This window comes from Ixodes scapularis, unplaced genomic scaffold (assembly GCF_016920785.2).
Source record: "Ixodes scapularis isolate PalLabHiFi unplaced genomic scaffold, ASM1692078v2 PGA_scaffold12__126_contigs__length_90152505, whole genome shotgun sequence".
NCBI lineage: Eukaryota > Metazoa > Arthropoda > Arachnida > Ixodida > Ixodidae > Ixodes > Ixodes scapularis.
In genome coordinates, this window is record NW_024609838.1 from 27,517,125 (window position 1) to 27,529,911 (window position 12,787).

The window sequence follows — 12,787 nt, forward strand, 5'->3', positions numbered from 1 at the left end:
GCCTCCTCACCGGTCAGGACGAGTGGGGCCACCGGAGTGCTATTTCTGCACCTCTGCATGTGGAAAAAAAAAAAAAAAGGCTAATTAAAGGGCTTTAAAGCCACCTCGCTCGTAGCGCCCCCTCTCGGGTGCTACGAGCGAAGTGGTTCGGATTAGCCGTTTTTTATGAAAAACGCATTGCGTTGGAACGCCAAGCTAGACCGGCACACTGATCAAGGTCATAGAAAAAATAGAATGTTTGCTTGCTTTCCTACGTTACGGTATAACTTGGTCCGGGCACTTAATCTAACAGCCTACCGATGAATCAATTAATGCTTTAATCGCGATTAAATTTTTAAACATGTTAGTCGGTTAAATTTTGAGAAACAAAAAAGTAAGATTGAACGCTTTCACCACGCAGACGTGTACGAGTACACCTGCACGAAGGCAAACTTTAGGTGAACATTTGACCTAAAGTAAACCGCAGGGGCGAGATATGCAACTCGAGTGAAGTGAATGTTACATGTGCCACAGCCACTTCAACGCCATGCGATTGTCCGTTTAGCGTAGCTGAGAATATTCCGAACAATCAAAGGAGTTCCCTATTGCCGGAAAATATTAACGAACTTGTTTGCTTCTGAAGCTGAAGTAATAATTTGTGAGTGTGGGTGTCTTTTGGGTGTTCTCATATACACATCAACGTTTATTTAAAATATGAAATTGTGCATTTTCTCGTTTATTACAAATTTAACAGAAGCAAAAAAATTGTAATTTACTTTTTTTTTAAGCTATGATACATGGAAATGTACGAAATCTATTAATTGGTTAATTATTCGGTTAAAATTGACGCCCAGCCCTAGTTAAAACTTGGCCTCCGGGACATCCGTGCTTTGGATGATCTGGACTGCTTAGCGGTTCTCCCGTGTACATGTTGTAAAAATACAAATAAATATTACAACAGTGTGCGTGAGTTAATAATAAAAATAATCTTTATTTCCAGACATACATATGTCTGAGGGGCTGCGGCAAAAGAACACACACACACACAAAAAACAAACACTTCTTATGAGTTGTGAATGCGAAAGCATAAATGTTCTTCCACTTCCTTAGTTCGTCTGCGGCGTAGTGGCGTGGACGGCCACGTTTCGCCGGCAGACGGCCTAGCGCGCGCGCTTTCGTGAAGTGGCCGCGCCGCGCTGAGCTCGGCCGTGCGACCTCTCTGGAATCAGCCCGGACGGGCTCTGTTGGCTCTGCAGCCTCCACTCCATCCTCCTACCGGCGGCCGCGCTGCTGCGTGCGCTGCGCCGCCATGGAGAGGGCTTCTCTGGTGGCTTTTTTTGGAATTACGAAGAACAAGAGCCAATAGGAGCTGCGTTCCTTGATGACGTGCACCGTCCAATGGGAGCATAATCCATCAGAAATCGGCTTCACTTGGGAAAGGGAATTTTAGTTGACATTTGGCCAATGGTTGGCGTGGTTTCAAAGCTGATGACGTCGGTTCGCTCCATGGGGCAGTTCCCCCGAATTTGGGGCAACAAGTTAGTGTTGAAGCAGTGGCTTCAACACAGGGCACAGCTGACGGACCAGCTCAAGGTTTGGGCTGACAATGGCACCTTCATCTTTTGTCTCTCAAAGTCAATTTCATTTCATTTATTATTCCCTCAGGGCACGAAAGCAATACAGAGGGGAGTGGGCGGTTAACACATAAAAGTTGCATAGTTAAGTGAGGCAAAAAACAACAAAAAAAACACACACTATGCAACATCTAGAAAAAGTTGGTAATAACATTTTTAAAATCAACAGTGTTAGTTATTGAGACTATATGTGTGGGAAGGCGATTCCAATCAATGGAGGTCTGGGGTAGAAAAGTGGCATTAAAAGTGGAGGTGCTGCAATGGGGAATCCCTATTTTTAGGTCATGGTCTAAGCATGTGCTGCTTTCGGAGCCTATTGGCTGCGTGAAGGCCTTCTTGCTGCTGCAGGTTGTTCAGAGCCAGGCCACGACCCTACCTGCCCCATCTCTGATGCACCCTCTTTCGTCCAGCTGGTTGCGCATGAGCTTTAGCATGTGGCGTCGCAAGACAGCGTGGAGCCTGCTGGTGGGGTCCGATGGATTGCTGAACAACCTCTTCAGCATCTGAGCAAAGTGCACTCCGAGCGCTGTGAGCATGGTAATGCTGTGGTTTGTCCTGTCAAAGGTCACACTTATGCACTCGGCTCCAGCTTCCTTCAGTTTGATGATTACTCCCGTACCAGGTTGGCATGAACGTTGCCGTCCAGACCATCAATGAGGGCGTAGCCCAGGGGGATGTTCCAGTTTCTGTTGGCTAACAAGTGCATGCTTTGCAGAGGTGACGCAGTCGTTGCGGATGATGCCGTGACTGCTGGGTGAATCCTGGTTGTGCATCCACCACCACTGCCCATTTCCACAGGGTGCTTGGGTGTGGTAGCTTGACATGCTTCCGCAGAAAGCTTTACACCTTTGCTGAGTAAAAATGGAGTGCAAGGGCAAACTTGCGCACATCCTCTGTACATGCATTTTTGTTGTGCCTAACTATTTTTAGGAGGAGGTTGCCCATTGTGTTGGTGAATGCATTGTCAAGTATCTAACTGCTGGCTTAGGAAGTTGTGATCTCAGTTGACAGAGCAGCGTGTTCAGCTTCCTAATCCTGGCCATCTTCCGACTGGTCTCCTTCTTAGCCTGTTTCAACAGTTTCCTCACCTCCTGCAGCTCGTGCTTCCCCGTGGCCAGGAGGACCCTCTGCAGTCGTGGGGACACAGCTGCATATGAGTGGTCACCGGAGGAAGTGTTGTGTCGCATGAACACAGCTTCAGGGGGAGTCTCTGACGTCGTAGCCGAAGAGGGGGAAGTAACCATCTCTACACTACTTCCAGAACCAGCGGCGGCATGGGCCTCTCCTGGGGATGACTGCTCGGTTGTTGATCCAGGCTGCCTTTCCGGAGAACTAGACCTGTCAGCAAAACGAGCAGTGACATTCAAGACTGCCCGTATTCCACAAGACTGTGTGCCAGTGCATGCGTTGTTTGCAGGTTATACAGTGGAGTGTGATATGTGACCACACCTTTTATGCATGGGCCACAAGTGGCACTTACCCACAAAAAGTGGGTGCTAGGGTTCTGGCTTATGAGTAGGGTTCCAAGTTTTCGTTATTTATTTTTTAATGTGTGAGTATTACCTGGCTCTATGAGCAAAAAAAGGGCCGTGATCGCAGGCCGTAGCCAAGAACCGTAACCAAAAGTCGTGACCAATCCAAAACAATCAAAAATCAAGACAATGAGAAAAGAAATCTTTCGTCATGTGATCTCTCTGGTCACGTGAGCTCTCCAGTCATGTGATCTTTCTGGTCGCGTAATCTATCTGGTCAAATGGTGAAACAAAAAATAAATAACTAAAAGAAAACCATCCCTTGCTTGGTTTCGAACCTAGGCCCCTTTGATAAAAAAACTAGTGCGCTATCCGTTGTGCCAACATAACCCGGCCAAAGGTAATGCTCCTGCATTCTCATATCATAGGAGAAAGCTTAGGTGCCCTCGAAGTTTAATTACTTCAAAATGGGGGTGATTTTTTCGTGTTTATCTCTTTTTTTTCTCTCTCAAATTCTGAGTTTTTTGGCGTCTACATTTGATATCGACCGAAATTCGGGTTTTAACGGTGCTTCTGTAATAACATAGAATGCATATCTGTGGCGCTTCTAGGAGACGCGACATTATATTCGTCATTCATTTCTAACTGAAGCACATAGAAACAATTTCGAAATAAAGAAAAAAGCCTCGCGGACAATGTTCTGGTTAAGCACAAATACAGTTATTTATAAAGGTTCCCAATGTGAAAGTGGGCTTTTTCATCAAGGCGAGCTCAATTCGGGGTTTTTCGGTTTTTACTGATTTCAAGAAAAATTTCTCGGAGGTTATATTTTAATGTTTATTGGTATACACCGAAAACGCAAAACCCACTTATGATTGAATTATTGTAAAAAGCATAATGGAATGCCATGGAATCATTATAATGGTGGTGGTTGAAGCTGTTGCAAAGAACCTGAGTAGAAGCCCCATGCTTTACTGAAACCTGTCTATTGGATTCCAAAGATGCCACTTTTCTAGTGATTCGTTGACCACCACTTTCAGATACAAAAGGTATACCTTTGCAAATTGTACAACTTGTCACCCAAAGTACCAGAAGACTGGGGTCTGCATCATGTGTAATTTTACCTAGTAATTGTTGTACTGACTTTTTTGTGTGTGTGTGTGCAGTGTTGTCAAGTGCAGAGAGTGAGCACGTTAGTTTAAGAGTGCTCCTTGGGACCCATCCCCTTCATGTATTAAATCTGCAACAATTATTTTGAGGGAAATAAATAAGTTGTGATCTGCTGCAATGAAACTGGCCCTGTTCATACCTATGTCTTTGCTTCAGTTGCTGGCACAGAAGGGAGGCCTGGTCAGACTGCGATCTTAATCGCTTCCGAGGTGACCGTTTTGTCTTACTTGCAGGAGAGCTGAACACCGTTGGCACACTTCCTTGCTTGAGGTATGTCTTATTGTTCAGCTGGTAGAAGCAGTTGTCTGCAAAGTGCACTGAGCACAATTTGGACCACCTACTGGGCGTCCAGTCTCGAAAAGGCATTTTCTCCATCCACGCCTTCAGGAGTTCCGGATCATTCAGTGGGAATCTGTGATGGCATAAAGAAGCAACTATGAAAGCTTTCTTTTTTTAGCATACGAAAAGGTACTAAGCCATCTGGTAAAGACTGTTTTAGGCACATCCCAAGTGCATAAATAAGCTATCTGGTATCTTGCAGACTAACCTCCTTTTCGGGCCACTAGCAGGAACAAGTAGGTATGGTTATGTGCTCATTTATTCAAATCGCCCTTCTCCTACAAACTAACACTAAGAATGCCATACTTCTGAAGTGAATCACATTTCCTCTTGTGGGAGGCATGAATTTAAGTGAAGAGGTTTTAGCAGTGGGATCAGCTTATAAGCTGCTTTCCTCATAAAGCACTAAGTGTGCGTGAATGCGAGCTGCAGACGTTTTAGCATGCGAGGGGACGGAAGAGAAATTCACGCCATGTCAGTCTCAACATGTTTGCATGGCAAGTAAAGCTAACGGCGTGACCAGGTTGACTTCAAGAACTAAGAAACTTACCTGTGATACGAGATCGCCGAGTCCCGGCTACCCCTGTTGGCACAGTCAATAGCGGCGCAGGTACTCGGCATGGTCTTGTTTTTAGGGTCGTTTGTCTCAGTTAGCAAAGTGACGGAGCAAGACGAGCTGTCGAAATCTGAACCGAAAAGATGCGCGTCAAAAGCTGTCTGCTATGTTCACAGACCGCAAATACAAGTGTTCAAATGGTTTAAATAGTTCAGATTATTTGTAAAAATCTATTTTTACCACAGAAAAAAACACAATTCACGGGTATTGGTGATTGTAAACAAATTTAGAGGGCACAAAAGCGACGGAGAATGAGCAAATGCTTTTTATGCGCGCTCAAAATTTTTGTAGCGCTGAAGCACGCTGAGCGACGACGACGTTCAGTGAAAAGGAAGCTGCTTGAAAACAACATAATGATAAGAGAAGCTGGTACAGTTTTGTGCACATGACTGCCAGTGGCATACCAACTTGTTTTTGAGTGGGGGGGGGGGCAAACCAGACCTCCCCCTCTTCCCCACCCCCCACCCCCCCCCCCTGCCCTTGAGTATCCCTTGGGCGCCAGTGTTTGCCCTGCCTGGTGGCGGCTGTTTCAGGGGAAGGGGGGGGGGGGGGGAGGGGGGCAGAACACATGCCTTGCCTTGCCGCCCCCTCCCCCCCACACACACACTGAGAACTGGGGGGGGGGGGGGGGGGCACAAGCGCCTTGCCCCCCTCGGTTGGTACGCCCATGACGACTGCCAACCGATCGCAGTCGGCACTCGGCAGACGGGAGCCCTTTTCACGTCATCACGAACCACGTAGTAAGGTCCAAACTCCAAGCGTTGAGGAAAAGGCGCACGGAGGTTCGGACTCGGACCAGCTAGTTCAGCGCCAATTCGCTCAGCGCCGAGCAGTTCAGAGATTTTAACACTTCTCTTGGTGCCTCAAATGCGAATCTTGACCACCGCGCCAAGAAAATTGACCGGGCACGTCCGTCGTACCTTTAGAACTCTTTTGAACTCGAACGACCGAGCGATGTCCGAAGAGCACAGGTCGGAAATGATCCGAACCCATACGAGAAGCACGGGGCCGAAGCTGGCTTATCCTGAATGAATGCACGCGAAAAGCCTCATCCCCTCGTACTCCACGTTATTCCTACGCGAGAGAGCACACAAAACTCTGAAAACACGAAATCCACACACTACACCGACGCCCTCAACGCATTCGACTCCCACAGGGCGCTGCCATCTTTTCGTCACGTGCCAAGTGGTCAAAGTTGTACAACATGGCGGCGCCCAGCGGAGGTCAACGAGGTAAATGGCGGAGCTTTTGCCTGCCAACCACTCTGCCAACGCTGTGAACGCTGGCTATGAGCTTGCGCTTCTAGCCTTCGTTGAAGTACAACATAAGGTGAAGTTCAGGCCCGTTCACACTCTTGCGACCCTTGCGACCTCTTAAAACTGGGTTCCTTGAAAGTTAGAAGGGTAGCAGTGTAAACTTGGCGGTCCGGCATATTTTCTATTTCTCTCGCGCATCGTCCTTTTATTCTTGGCTCAAAAAACTTTTGTCAACGTTATAAACGAGCCTTTCTTATAGGTATTACGCACATTTGACCTCGAAAATACCGCAAAACCTTCGCTCTTGTAAAATGCAGTTTCAGGCATATGGTTCCAGGGTCACTGCATAGATAGCGCCAGTGTGCCAATATGTTCTCTCGTCCTTGTCTCGTCCTAAGAAGTTTTAAGAGGTTTTAAGAAGTCTCGACTCTCTCGGTCGTACTTGGTTGCAAGAGTATGAACGGGCCTTTAGTACCTAACGTTAATTGGCGGTACCACTTTTGACACGAAAGGCGCTAGGTGGCGCAAGCTACTGCCCGTTACAAAAGGCATAGTTAATATTATTTACTTATCCATCCAAGTTTCAAGCAACTTCTTGAATCTAATCCTGTTGATTCAATCCAAAGCCTTAGCGCAGAAGAAGAAAGTGGAGGACGCTATCTGCGCGCCTACGGCGCCTGCGATCTTCGTCGAAGACAAAACATTGTCGTTCTCCGAGCCATCTGAATCCCCGTCGAACGTTTCGTGATATCGCCAACACTAAGTCGGAGTGCGTGCGCCCGTCAAAACACGCGCGATGTCTTCGAATCTCATCCTGGGCCCCGTGGCGAGCGACAACTCCCAAGACGTGAGCGAGGTGTCACAGGCGCCCGAGTCGCCCCCGACAGCGATGGGACACCTTAACTTCTCCAACTCCGATAGCGAGTCGGTGCCCAGACCTCCTTCGACGGCGGTTCACCCGGGAATGAAGGTAAACAGCTACCTCTCGGAACACCTGCAGAAACGGCGCAGTTCGTCGCGCTCCATCAAACGCAAAAAGTTCGACGACGAGTTGGTCGAGAGCAGCCTCATTAAGACGTCGCGGGCGCGACCCTTGGGCGGTCCCTTGTCAAGCTCACTCACCGCCGGAGTCGGACCCATGGCCGCGTCGTCCAGTCTGACATCGGTGGTGGCGTCGTTCTCGGACAGCAGTCAGGTGGAATCCGTCGCCTCGCTCTACTCTGAGCGCAAGAAAAGTTCCAAGTCGACCCCGAAACGCGTGAAGAAGTCCTCGAAAAGCGCTCAGGCGGTCGTCGCCAAAGACCTTGGCCGCTGGAAGCCGCACGACGACTACGCGCTCATCCTGGCGGTCCAGCAGACCACCGATCTTGAAGCCGTCTTTCGGGCCGTCAAGTTTTCCTGCAACTTCACCCTGCAAGAGATCCGGGAGCGGTGGTACGCCCTCCTTTACGACCCCGCAATCTCCAAGATGGCCGTGGCGTCCATGAAACAGCTCCATCCGGATGTCCTGGCTGGTATCCAAGCCAAGGCCCTGTTCAGTGAAGAAGAAGAACTGCTCTTGGGCACGATCCCGTCGACTGCTCAGCCGACGCTCGAAGACTTCCAGGAACTGTTAGAGAAGCATGTTGACGTGTTCCTCGCCGCGCACACCGCCAAGGCACTGCAGAACCACTGGACGCTCATGAAGCAGTACTACCTCCTGCCGGACCAGACGGTGCCACCGCGGTCCAAGGGCGAAGACACGCTGAGTTTCTCGGATGCCGAGGAGGAGCTCGAAAGGGATCCGCTTGGCTCGCCCAAGGACGAAGCCCTGGAGCACGAGCTGTTCCTCATGGACCGCGGGGTCAAGCAGGAGATCCGGCAGCTCGAGAACGAACTGCCCAAGTGGCAGGTCTTGGTGGACAGCGTCACCGGTGTCACGCCGGCTGACTTCGACAACCAGACGCTGGCCGTGCTCCGGGGCCGTCTGGTACGGTACCTGATGCGCTCCAAGGAGATCACTATCGGCCGCGCTACCAAGGACAGCGCCATCGACGTGGACCTGTCTCTGGAGGGGCCGGCATGGAAGGTGTCCCGGCGCCAGGGCGTGGTCAAGCTCCGCAACACGGGCGAGTTCATCATCGCCAACGAAGGCAAGAGGCCCATCTACATAGACGGGAAGCCCGTGCTGGCGGGAGACAAGCACAAGCTGAACAACAACTCGGTCGTCGAGATTGCGGGGCTCAGGTTCATCTTCCTCGTGAACCAGGACCTGATCAGTGTCATCTGTTCGCCTCAGTCGTGTGCGTGATCGCGCCGAGGAACGAGGGACGCTTCTGACTGACGTGACGTTTGATGGAGAAATAAATGCGTAGCATTCAGAATGCCTTTGCCCACATCCAACCGTAGCCAGTCTGCTAGATCCTGGGAAAGTAGCGCCAAGCTCCAGTGTGATCGCCATTTTTGTCCGTGGAATGAGCGGTTTCTGTTTGACCTCTCCATTCATGGCGAGCCGATCCAAATTGCCACCGACAGGTTGCTTTATAGAGATTTTTTATAGACAGAGACCTTGTTATCCACAACTCTGGCAAAAGAAACGCACAACTTTGCACTGCCACCACGTGTGGCGTTAATGCTTGGCACCACTGAAAAATAATTTTCCTGTGCAAGAGATCTGTGGAGATATGCATGATTGGTAAGTTGATTGCATACACAGTGCCTAAAATGCTTATACTAGCGAGGAACGTTTTCACTACAATGACACTGTACTCCGAAAGGACCAAAATGGTGATTGTCACGGCAACGGAGACCGATCAGCCAATCACCTTGCGAAGTTTTGATCATCTATATGTATTTGTTTGTGTCCGACTAGCTTGCAGGCAAGGAATCCTTACTTTTACAAGGTCCAGTGACTTTAACCCGCATTACACACCAGACTGTCCGTGAACTGCCGGTTGAACTGTCGGATGGCCGCTGTGCACTGGCGACTGGCTTCCCGCTGCCGCTTCGGTCCGGCACCGTATTTTGCAGCCACGTCTTTGACTCCGTCTTTGCCGTGCTGTGCCCACCATTGTTCCTGCATCGCTTTGGTGTTGCGCATAGCCTGCAAACGAGAGCCTTCGTACTACATGTAGTCTACTTTGCTGTCGCTGAGCGAAGTCCCTGCTCCAAGATAAGTCGCACACGGAGTGTTCAACGATATATGCACGCTCTCGAGGCTGCATCCCAGACTCTGTCACGGAAGTGCAAGAGGTGGCCCTAGAAATGCTATACATTTAAAAACTGAAGGCTTGCCCTCAGGCTGACAGTGTATGGATGGTGTGTGCTCTTTAGACCAGTCACGAGGTAGTTGATTGGTCCAACGAGTGCGTAGCTCCCGTCGCGCTATCGGGCTAGAGGTGAAAGGAGCATAGAGGTGTGAGAATATATAAAACTTCAATAATAATTTGCAAATAATAGTGTTTGTTATTTGATTTGCACAACCTCATGTTGCATTATGTTACGGGGGCTTTGTCTGCTTACGTCAAGTTACGACTGCAAGTCGCCGAGACATCTGCGCTTAATATGGAGCGTGGCGACTGATGAAAGGAATAGCTTTGCACGTGACATATGAAACATGCATGTCCCGGTGACTCGTAGTTGTATCGCAATGTAACGTAGAAAGACGTGAATGTGAGCTTCTATGTCAATGGTCCTTAATCTATTCAAGATTTCTAGCATCAAGCCTCACTGCTTCCCACTGCTCTGTCGTCAAGCTTCACTGCTTCACACCGATGCATGCATCAAGTTTCGATGCTTTGCACTGGCATGCCGAAAGAAACGGCCATGTCAGACGGTGCATGTCAGCACCTTGACCTGATGGGCTGGGACATTTTGCCGACCATTGTAGATCAGCCTCTTCAACAGCATCCGATTTACTCTTGTCTGCTTTGGCTCTTCGTGCCGATAAAATCATGGAAGTCGCCAACCAGCACCCTGCGGCTCCATTCGTCGTGTCTGCCCGATCCCACGAGCCTGTGTCTTCAACGGTTTGCGCTCCTGCACCATGCACACCTAGATCTGATGAAATTGCAGTGCTTAAACAAGGCATCCAGGACCTTTGAGAACTCGTCACAAGCACCATCTGCCATTCTTGGCCGCGCAGTTCTGGACCCCAACGAAACTGTTGCTCCCGGAGCTTTAGCCGTTGTTTTCGCTTACCACATGTGGACTGTTGGCATTGCCGGTTGCGGCGAGACCAACAGCCGGCGGCGCCCTATAGCTAGTACCACCGGCGCTTCGGATCTTCAGCGGAGCATTGCACAATGCCATGCAGCTGGAAGACGGGAAACGTGACACGAGATCGCTAGTGGCGACTAGCGGTCCCAGAGATGACCGAGGTCACCTGTTTTATGTCACGGACGCTACCGTCAGACAAAGGTACTTGGTTGACACAAGGGCCGAAGTAAGCGTACTCCCCGCCGATTCCGTCGACCATGCCCTTACACCTCTCTGTCACCTCCTAGCTGTCAACAACTCCAGCATTCCTATCTACAGGAAGTGGTCCATCCAAGCCAACCTGCGCCTGCGAAGGACCTTTCGTCGGTGACATCCTCATATCACCAACGCCTAACCAGCAGAACTTTTGCGCCACCCTTGCACCTGGTTTTCAAGCGTATCGCCGAGCATGGCCTTATTATCAACGCAGCGAAATGCGAGTTCGGCGTTTCGCCAATGAAGTGTCTGGGCCACTTTGTTGACGGCAGTGGCATCTGCCCTCACCCTGACAAGGTGAAAACGATCACAAACTTCCCACTTCCCGAATCGCTCTGCCAACTCTGCTGCTTTCTCTGCCTTGTCAACTACTACCGGCGTTTATCCTGGGCTGCGCGCGACTATTCTGCCGCCTCTTGAAGCGCTCCTTCAAACTACCAAGTCTGCATCATCTTCTCTGGGCTGGTTTAATCTTGCTGGTCATGCTTTCGCTACCATCAAAGAGCGTCTTGCATCTACTGTCCTCTTGGTTCACCCAGAACATGATGTCCCCATGAACATGCTAATTGATGCCTCCGGCTCTGCTGTTGGAGGTGTGCAACGGCGAATGGCATCCACTCAGTTTCTTCTCCGAGAAACTGACGCCGGCTGAACAATGGTCGAGTACTTTGGGCCGGGAGCTTCTTGCAGCTTACCCGACTCTCGAGCCCTCCCGTTTCTTCCTGGAGAGATGAGCCTTCATTATCTTCACCAATCACAAGCCCCGTACCAATGCACTCAGGTCATCTAAGGCCAGTTACTCTCCCAGAGAAACGTGCCACCTGACATTTCTGGCCGAATTCTCCACCGACATTCGGCAGTCAAGGGTGTCCACCACATTCCCGCCAACGCTCTCGGTCACGTCTGTGCAATCGAATGCCACAGATGCGACCTTAAACGACTTGCAGAGCTACAGCAGAGTGAGGAAGAGCGTCACTCACTTTGCTTTTCTGTGACATCGTCCCTGTGTCTCATAGATGTCTACTTTCCGGAGCGAGGCACAAGCGTCACTTGCGACGTCGACCCCATGTCGGGACGCAAGCGGCCTTGTCTTCCTCCACCCTTACAACGTCGGCTGTTGAGAAAGACCTACATGGTCTCTCACACCCATAAATCCGCGCTTCACAACATCTCGTCGCGGAACGATTTGTCTGGCTGGGAATGAACGCCGACATTCGCGCCTGGGCCCGTGCATGCCTGGCTTGTCAACAGTGCAAGGTTGTCACGTCGTACCACCACGCCCTTGGCGAAATTTTCTGGCAGACTCCCGCTTCGCCACCATTCGCGCGGACCTCGTCGGACCCTTACCGCCGTCCAAGGGATACCGATACATTCTCGTTGTCGTCAACAGGTTCACGCGCTGGCCACAAGCTGCTTCCATCGTCGACATAACTGCTGGGACAGTCAAATCTACGATACTGTCCATTTGGATTGCTTACTTTGGAGTTCCCGCAGAGATTGTCACAAATCGTGGACTACAGTTTGAGTTGGCCCTTTTCCGACAGTCGACAACTGTCCTCGGCGTCCTGCATCTCAAAATTACGGCCTAACACGCAAAGACAAACGGCTTAGTCAAACGCTTCCATCTGCATCTAAAGGCGTCTTTCATGGCCCACGCCAACCCAGAATGATGGGTTGCGTCCCTGCCGATCGTTCTTGTGGGCTGCGCACTGCCATAAAGGAAGATGTCGCTTGCGCCACATCCCATCCAGTATACGGCGCACCACTACACCTTCCCGCAGTGTCAATCGCCCCTGCCGTTGTGCCCTAAGTAGAGGACTTAACCCGTTGCCTACTAATAACAAGTACCAGTCGTGCCACCCCTTACAG

The 12,787-nt window shown here is 50.2% G+C and overlaps 2 protein-coding genes across 2 annotated transcripts; one reads left to right on the forward strand and one right to left on the reverse strand.

Moving 5' to 3' along the window:
• Nucleotides 1-942: 942 nt before the first annotated feature.
• LOC120850204 (THAP domain-containing protein 3) lies at nucleotides 943-6,390 on the reverse strand. The gene is made up of 4 exons (XM_040222645.3): nucleotides 6,131-6,390; nucleotides 5,145-5,280; nucleotides 4,395-4,667; nucleotides 943-2,951 (listed from the first exon to the last, which is right to left on the reverse strand). Exons 1-4 carry the CDS (start codon nucleotides 6,201-6,203, stop codon nucleotides 2,540-2,542), a joined length of 894 nt encoding a protein of 297 aa, XP_040078579.1. The 5' UTR covers nucleotides 6,204-6,390; the 3' UTR covers nucleotides 943-2,539.
• A 516-nt stretch (nucleotides 6,391-6,906) lies between these two features.
• Nucleotides 6,907-8,848, forward strand: LOC8026914 (microspherule protein 1). Its single transcript, XM_002406640.4, has one exon. It carries the CDS (start codon nucleotides 7,263-7,265, stop codon nucleotides 8,754-8,756), a length of 1,494 nt encoding a protein of 497 aa, XP_002406684.3. The 5' UTR covers nucleotides 6,907-7,262; the 3' UTR covers nucleotides 8,757-8,848.
• The last annotated feature ends 3,939 nt before the right edge of the window (nucleotides 8,849-12,787 follow it).

Bases quoted from the DNA above. Each gene is read 5' to 3' on its own strand.
- LOC120850204 (XM_040222645.3), bottom strand. From the start codon at position 6,203: ATGGGTTCGGATCATTTCCGACCTGTGCTCTTCGGACATCGCTCGGTC. The intron at 4,668-5,144 runs GTAAGTTTCTTA...ATGCCATCACAG, and splicing joins TCGGCGATCTCGTATCACAG to ATTCCCACTGAATGATCCGG. The intron at 2,952-4,394 runs GTATGAACAGGG...TTTTGCTGACAG, and splicing joins CAACTGAAGCAAAGACATAG to GTCTAGTTCTCCGGAAAGGC.
- LOC8026914 (XM_002406640.4), top strand. From the start codon at position 7,263: ATGTCTTCGAATCTCATCCTGGGCCCCGTGGCGAGCGACAACTCCCAA.